General features: G+C 32.5%; 1 protein-coding gene across 1 annotated transcript; it reads left to right on the forward strand.

Moving 5' to 3' along the window:
- Window positions 1–4,145: 4,145 nt before the first annotated feature.
- Window positions 4,146–4,748, forward strand: LOC108830449 (uncharacterized). The gene has a single exon (XM_018604050.1). It carries the CDS (start codon window positions 4,146–4,148, stop codon window positions 4,746–4,748), a length of 603 nt encoding a protein of 200 aa, XP_018459552.1.
- The last annotated feature ends 4,338 nt before the right edge of the window (window positions 4,749–9,086 follow it).

A 9,086-nucleotide genomic window follows, 5' to 3' on the forward strand; every position in this document is an offset into this window, starting at 1 on the left:
TTATAATGTTAATTCCACTAATCAAGGGAGTATATGACATTTTAGTAAAAAAAAAAAAATAGAATGATTCCTATATATCATGAAAGAAACTTTTGAATACATTAATTCAAATGTAGAATGTGGTTTGAAATTTTTAAAACAAAAGTGAAGATTATAAACTTCAGTATATTGAAGATTTACCGAAAACTCATTATTTTAAAAGGAGTTAACCCACAGATTTTGAATTTTTTCAAAAATATGAAAATTTGGTTTTAGTGTATAGTTTCTTAGAGCAATGACATAAGATGATGGTCAAAGAGGTTTAGAACCTTTTTGTCTCCGTTTCTCTAGATAATAAAGATTTTATAATGGTAATTCCACAATTCTAGCCGTATATGAAATTTTACCAAACTAAATATTAAAAAATTAGAATGATTGCTATATACCAGGAAAGATAGTTTATAATACATTAATTCAAATGTTGAATGTGGTTTGAATTTTTTTAAATAAAAGTGAAGAGTTTAAATTCCAGTATATAGAGCATTTACCGAAAACTCATTATTTTAGAAGGGGTTAATCCACGGATTTTGGATAAATTTCAAAAATACGAAAATCTGGTTTTAGTGTATAGTTTCATCGAGCACTAACATAAGATGATGGTCAAAGAGTTCAGAACCTCTGTTGTCCCCAGATAATGAAGATTTTATAATGCTAATTCCACTAATTTAGAAAGTAGATGAAATTTCACCAAACTAAATATTAAAAAATTAGAATGATTCCTATATACCATGAAAGATAGTTTAGAATACATTAATTCAATTCTCGAATTTGGTTTGAAATTTTTAAACAAAAGTGAAGAGTATAAACTTTAATATATAAAGCATTTACCGAAAACTCATTATTTTAGAAGGGGTTAACCCATAGATTTTCGAAAAATTTCAAAAATATGAAAATCTGGTTTTAGTGTTTAGTTTTATCGAGCACTAACATAAGATGATGGTCAAAAAGTTTAGAACCTCTGCTGTCTACGTTTCTTAAAATAATGAAGATTTTATAATGATGATTCCACTAATCTAGCCAGTATATGAAATTTTAATAAACTAAATATAAAAATAGAATGATTCCTATATACCATGAAAGATGTTATAAAATAAATAAATTCAAATAATAAGTTTAGAACTTTCTCTGTCTTCGTTTCTCTAGATAATAAAGATTTTATAATGCTAATTCCACTAATCTAGTGAGTATATAAAATTTTAGTAAACTAAATATAAAAAATAGAATGATTCCTATATACCATGAAATATAATTTAGAATACATTAATTCAATTATCGAATTTGGTTTGAAATTTTTAAACAAAAGGGAAGAACATAAACTTCAGTATATAGAGCATTTATAGAAAACTCATTGTTTTGGAAGGGGTTAACCCACAAATTTTGGAAAAAATTCAAAAATACGAAAATCTGGTTTTAGTGTATAGTTTCATCGAGCACTAACATAAGATTATGGTCAAAGAGTTTAGAACCTCTGTTGTCTTCGTTTCTCTAGATAATGGAGATTTTATAATGCTAATTCTACTAATCTAGTTAGTATATAAAATTTTAGTAAACTAAATATAAAAAAAATAGAATGATTCCTATATACCATGAAAAATAGTTTAGAATACATTAGTTCAATTGTCGAATATGGTTTGAAAATTTTAAACAAAAGTGAGGAGTATAAACATCAGTATATAGAGCATATACCAAAAACTCATTATTTTAGAAGGGGTTAACCCATAGATTTCGGAAAAAATTCAAAAATATGAAAATATGGTTTTAGTGTATTGTTTCATCGAACACTAACATAAGATGATAGTCAAGAGTTTAGAACCTATGTTGTCTCTGTTTCTCTAGATAATGAAACTTTTATAATGCTAATTCCACTAATATAGACAATATATGAAATTTTAGTAACTAAATATTAAAAAATTAGAATGATTCCTATATACCGTGAAAGATAGTTTAGAATACATTAATTCAAATGTAGATTGTGGTTTGAAAATTTTAAACTAAAGTGAAAAGTATAAACTTTAGTATATAGAGCAATTACCGACATCTCAATATTTTTGAAAGGGTTAACCCACAGATTTTGAGAAAATTTCAAAAACATGAAAACTGATTTTAGTGTATAGTTTCATCGAGAACTGACATATGATGGTTAAAGAGGTTTAGAACATTTGTTGTCTCTGTTTCTCTGGATAATGAAGATTTTATAATGGTAATTTCACAAATCTAGACAGTATATGAAATTTTAGTAAACGAAATATTAAAAAATTAGAATGATTCCTATATACCATGAAAGAGAATTTAGAATACATTAATTCAAATCTAGAATGTGGTTTGAATTTTTTTTAACAAAAGTGAAGAGTAGAAACTTTAGTATATAGAGGATTTACTGAAAACTCATTATTTTAAAAGGGGTTAATCCACGGATTTTGATTTTTTTTTCAAAAATATGAAAATCTTGTTTTAGTGTATAGTTTTATATAGCACTGACATAAGATGATGGTCAAAGAGGTTTAGAAATTTTTTTGTCTCCGTTTCTCTAGATAATAAATATTTTATAATGGTAATTCCACAATTCTAGGCAGTATATGAAATTTTACCAAACTAAATATTAAAAAATTAGAATGATTCCTATATACCATGAAAGATAGTTTAGAATACATTAATTCAATTGTCAAATTTGGTTTGAAAATTTTAAACAAAAGTGAAGAGTATAAACTTATATAAATCATTTACCGAAAACTCAATATTTTTGAAGGGTAACGTTAACCCACATATTTTTTTTAAAATCAAAAATATGAAAATATAGTTTTAGTGTATAGTTTCTTAGAGCACTGACATAAGATGATGGTCAAAGGTTTAGAACAAAAGTAAAGCGTATAAACTTCAGTATATAGAGTATTTACCGAAAACTCATTATTTTAGAAGGTTAGCCCCCAGATTTTAAGAAAAATCAAAAATATGGCAATATTGTTTAAGTGGATAATTACATCATGGACTGACATAGAATGATGTTAAAAAGGTTTGGATCATTTGTTGTGTATGTGTCTTTCAAGAATAGAGACTTCATAGTGCTAGATCCACTAATTTAGGATATATATGAAGTTTACTAACTTAACTGTTAAAAATTAGAACAATGTCATGTACCTGAAAGAGAATTTATCATACATTAATAAAAAATGTAGAAAGTGGTTTGAAAATTTTAAACGATACCATGAGTATAAGCTTCAATATATATAAAATTTAACAAAAACAAAATTCAATATATTCGTAGGAGAGTTAAGCCACATATTTTAAGAAAAATTCAAAAATATGAAAATGATGGTTTAAGGCATACATAATATAATGGTCAAAAAGGGTTTTAACTTTTTTTTTTCTCTATTTCTTTAAAGAACAGAGATCACTTAAATGGTGGTTAACTTACATATTTTGATAAAATTCCAGAAAATGACAATATTGTTTAAATAAATAGTTGTATCCTGCACTGATATAGCATGATGGTCAAAAATGTATGGAACATTTATTGTCTCTTTTTATCTAGAAAATAAAGATTTCATAGTGGATAGTTCATATATGAATATATGTTCTCTTATTTTATTCAGATTGGAATCACTAATTCTCTGATCTGAGTGAGATGTTGTATGTTTCTAGAAATAATTCAATTAGAAACACAAAAAGGATAAAAATAGTGGTTGATAACTTTGATTCTTAGATTCTTTCTCTTTTTCCACAACATGTAAAGGCACAAGCGTTGATTGAATGATGTCTAAGATATAAATTTAGTGTAGAAAGACTGGACTGAAATACATTAAGGCAATCACCATTCTGTCGACAGATAGAAAACATATCGATTATTACCTACGAGAACTGTGTGTTAATATTTTATTTATCTGTGAATCTTTAGCCATTATTGCAATGTTATTTCTCCATTCCGCATACTTTTTTTGTTAAAAAGCAAGTCAGAAAATAATAGTAAATAGAAGATTAATTGATGTTTGCAGAAACAAGTTCGATGTAGTAATCTGATTGGAGATAAAAACTTTTGGGAGCTCCAGCCTCAGAGGCATGATAGCTGGATTTGGAAGAGTTTGTGTAATCTGAGGTCTATTGCTCGACCTATGGTGGTTTGCGAGGTGGGCAGGGGTACGAATGCGAGTTTCTGGCATGACAAGTGGACAAACAGAGGTCCGCTGATCGATCTTACGGGACCTAGAGGTCCAGGGGTCACCGTTTTACATGTGGATGCAGTAGTGGCGGATGCTCTAAGAGATGGGAATTGGTGGGTAAACAGAAGTGGGAGCAGGAATCGACTTATCACTTTGGTTAGAAAGTGTCTTCCGGAAGCAGCTCCTATATTATCCTCAGAAGTGGAGGATATATATCTTTGGAAGCCTGGAAACAGAGGTGCTTCAACCGCTTTCTCGGCAGCTCATACTTGGGAGGCTCTACACCCGCAAGGAGAGCAAGTCTTCTGGCATCGGCAAGTCTGGTTTCAAGGTAGAATACCCAAACATATGTTTATTACATGGGTGATTGCGCGGAACCGTCTAGGCACAAGAGACAGATTGAGAGGCTGGGGCTTGCAGGTGCCGTCAACTTGCATTTTATGCAATGTGGCAGATGAGACAAGACAACACTTCTTCTTTGATTGTAGTTACAGCTCTGAGATATGGTCGTTTTTCTGCTCTAGGCTGCAGTTAATTCCTCCTGTCTTGTTTTAAGATGGCTTGAGATGGTTGAGAAATCCTTTTGGAGATGAGTTTGTGAAGTTGATTATCAAGCTAGTGTACCAAGCAGCTCTGTATGGTATTTGGAAGGAGAGAAATAACAGAATTCATAATGAGATTTTCCGTCCGGCCCGAGCAGTGATCCTTGAGATAAAGCAAACAGTTCAAGCGCGGCTAGATCCTTTGTCAAGAGCGCAAAACTCTTCTAGGACTGATATAACGCTGCTTGGGACTTGGTTCAGTAGATTTTAGCAGGTTTGAAATGTGGAGGGAGTGAAGTTTGGCAGTGGGAGAATCGCAGAAGAGAAATAGTGGCTTTGAAGTCTCAGGAGTGAGGTTTGGATTTTTTGGCAGAAGAGTAGTTTTGTTTGTGGAGTTTTTTTTAAGGTTTGTAAAGGTCTGAGTTTTGTTTATTTTTCCCGGGTGTGGGCGCCTTAAGAGGTGTAAAGTTGTAGTTCCTCTTTAGTTTTAAATAATGAAATAAAAGTGTTAAAAAAAAAATTCAATGTAGTACTCGTGCTGTTTTAATCTACCTAAAACGCCTTGCATGTCACTTGTCCAAAATTTGGAATGATACTGTCGTTTTCTTTCGAAAGGCTGCATAGGATATTAGGCCCGACAATGAGATAATTGTTTAGCACGGCAATATCTGATAAACCTTCTTTGGTATGGTCAAGCCCAAAGTTCAAGTCTCCTATTCTTGGCGCATAAAGTTTTTCACTTTTCCTGCGGTTCCAAAATATTCTTATTTTTGATTGATTTTTTTTGAAAAGTAAATTCTGCAGTCCTTTCTTCAGAATTACATATAGAGGGAAATTTTCTTAATTGTCCAACTTATATTAGTTCTCAGTCAAAAAGGATCAGAAAACCCAGAACTGAAGAAATATAGACGTGGCAATTATTTTCCGGCTCCAGCGGCGAAGGTTTCCGGTGGAAGGCCGCAGGTCAGATTCTTCAGTCTGACCCAGAAGATTCTACTCTCGAACCCAGAGCTCCTCTACCTTCTATGAACGATTTCTTGTTCCAAGGTTTTGGTTAATTGCCTTTTATTTTGTTTTGTTTTGTCATGTGTGAATGAAATTAATTGTTTTGATGTACAAGGGGTTGAAGCGATGTTCAAAAAAGGGCTGGGAAATTCTGTAGCTCTTAAAGCCAATGCTATTTAGTAGATGAACATCTTCATCATCCAGGTACCTCAGCATATTCTTAGACAAGGCTAGTCCACCTTGAAGCTATCTTCTCTTCAATCTGCATTTCTTGTTCGTTTCATTTGTTTGGTGTAATTCATGTGATTTGTTTCTGACATCTCTTTTTTTTCCTTCTCTCGATTTATTCTAAGATTTGTTAAGAGATGTTTAAAATGTAGTTAGAAAATATTAAACAACTTTAAAGCTTATAAACTTCAATATATAGATAACTTATTAAAAAAAACTCTATATTTTCATAGTGGTTGTCCCACATATATATTTTGAAAAAAAATAAAAAGTATGGCATTAGTTTTAATGAATAGTTGCATCATACACTGACAAATAACGGTGGTCAAAGATGTATGGAACCTTTATTATATATATTTGTCTAGAAAATAAAGATCTCGTAGTGTTTATTTACAAAGTTCTGCGTGTTATATTTTTGTTACATTATTTGTTAAACTCTGGCCCATTTGCCTATATATATTACAGTATAACCTCTATAAATTAATAATTTATAAATTAATATCTCTATAAATTAATAGAATTTCATAGTCCCAAATTGAGTTTTGGTTCAATTAATATTTCGATAAATTAATAATCTCTATAAATTAATAAAAAAATTTAGTTTTGATGTAGTCCCAACATTATTAATTTATAGAGGTTTCACTGTACTTCTATCCGATATAGAATTTAAAGCCCATACTATACCGAGATAAGACATAAATAAAATAGTTTGTAAAGAAGTACGTTATATAACTGTACAGTTGGAAGTCCGTTTTGTTACCATGCAGTAACGGGTTTATGATATTGCGAGCAGCTATGGAACCTCACTCCTGACAGCCGCCTCGTCCTCACGTGGGGTGCTCAACCCGCTCCAAATCTTGGTCGTTTCGTCGAGGTGGATGCGAGCGGGTATGGAACCTCGCTCCCATATGTCGCTCTCGAGTACACATCGGCTTGCGATAGCCGCTCCCACATATTGCTCTCGTGTCCGACTCGCCCATCATGCATCTTTCACTCTCTTTTGCATCATGAATATCTCCATACAGCTCCAAGAACTCCAAAGAATACTCCAACACCTAACAAAAACTCATGCATGCAAATGTATCCTAAAGATGGTTTAAATTTACTCTACATGATCAGAATGTACAAAAATAAATGATTAAAACTATGTAATATAACCATGATGACCCTAAACCCTAAATTCTATATTTAGAAATTTTGTTGTGTTTAATTCTCTCGATAACTGGAATTTTATAGTGGTAAATCCACTGATTTAAACAATATATTAAATTTTACTAATTTAATTGCTAAAATTAATAAAATGGTGAAATGGTTAGAAATTTTTAAACTATAATGAGTATAAGCTTATATATATAGCATTTAATCGAAAACTCAAATATACCTTTTTTTTTTAAGGAAAAAACTCAAAATATCTCTCAAGCGAAGAAAACAATAAAATAAAGAATTTTCTTTGCATTCAATATAATTTATGAGGTAAAATTCTTCTCGAGCATTTTTGTTCAAAAAAAAAAAATTCCTTCTCGAGCATCTTCACAACTTGAAGCTGTAGTTACGTTTCGCCACCTCATTGGGTTCAACATGTTTTTCAAAACTCCAACGATATACGTCAATCTCGATTTATCGTAATTGCCACCCGTAAAAGCAGTGAATGTAATGTTTCCCTGCAAATCAGTGATTGCCACGTGTAACAATCTCTAACGGTAAAATTAGGGAGTTCAAATGACAAAGGTTGATCACCGACTTTGATTTTTGAAAAAGTCGACCGTTAATCCAAACCGTTTATTCTGTTTTACCTATATATATAATATATATATATATGTCTTCGTAAAGCTTTGGCCGCCTCCAACATCCAAGCTCTCGCTTTCTCTTTATTTGAGTCTCTTCTCTTTCTCTCTTGATCCCTGTTCAGGAGCTCATACGTTTTGCCATCGGAGAGGACGTGACAACCCACCACCGCCTCTCGATCTGACCACCACCGGAGCCATTTTTCTTCACCGGAGAGGAAGCAATTGTCACGGGAGGTCCATTGTCGCGAAGCACCGGAGACATATTTATGTCTTATCGTTGTTGTCGTCTTAAACCGAGATGAGATGACAGGAACCCGATCGGAGCCGCGACGTTCCCCACCACCAACCAACACCGGTCACCGATATGCACCGCCGCGATCCCCTTTTCACCGTAGTTGATCCATGTTGTCGGAGAGCCATCGATGCTACGGCGTTGACGTTTCGTATCCGTTGGTGACGTGTAGCACGTGGTCAATATGATAAGAGTTAGTGCCTTATTTCTCTTTTCTCATTATACAAAGTGACCATTTTAATCATAATCCCAAGATTTAATCATAAAACCCAGTGTTAAGGTCGTCATATGGTTACACTTTCTCGTTTCATGATAATGGGCTTAGCCCAAACTGTCTTTAATGCAATTAAGAAACAAAATCACAAAATCAATTATTATCCTCCATTTGTGGAAGTTAATAATGCACATCATGTGATAGCTTAGAGGCAGACTTTTTATACAAAAATATTTGAATACAGCCTTGAATTCTAGGCTTGGGTCTGCGTATCAGAGTCACTGGACTCAGCCCATTTACCAGGTCAACAAAATCTTTGATACACTTAAATACTACTCTATTATTAACATATTATTCATTAATTATTTAAATTTTTTTTTATTAATTATTCAAGCCGGTTAATATAGTTTGTCTGCATTGAAAGTCATTAGACTTAGTCCATTTTATTTCTACGAATACAATGGAATAATATTGTGCGTGTCATATAACAAGATTAGGTAGATAATATTTCAGCACTTATGTTAATTGTTAAGTTGAGGTAAGAAAAATAAATTTGAGCTAAGAAAGGCCCAATTGTTAAATTAAACATAAATTTAATTTAAATAAATCAAAGCCCAAATTTTATTTTCAGTCTAACGTTAATTTAATTTTAATTAAACATTTTATGTTCGGGGTTCGGGGTTGGGGGTTCGGGGTTCGGGGTTCGGGGTTCGGGGTTCGGGGTTCGGGGTTCGGGGTTCGGGTTCGGGGTTCGGGGTTCGGGATTTCGGGGTTGAGGGTTTCCGGTTTCGGGTTTAGGGTTTCCGGTTTCGGGTTTAGGGTTTC

Source organism: Raphanus sativus, chromosome 2 (assembly GCF_000801105.2).
Source record: "Raphanus sativus cultivar WK10039 chromosome 2, ASM80110v3, whole genome shotgun sequence".
Classification (NCBI taxonomy): domain Eukaryota; kingdom Viridiplantae; phylum Streptophyta; class Magnoliopsida; order Brassicales; family Brassicaceae; genus Raphanus; species Raphanus sativus.

What these genes read in the sequence shown, in the direction of transcription:
- LOC108830449 (XM_018604050.1), top strand. Translation starts at nt 4,146, where the DNA reads ATGGTGGTTTGCGAGGTGGGCAGGGGTACGAATGCGAGTTTCTGGCAT.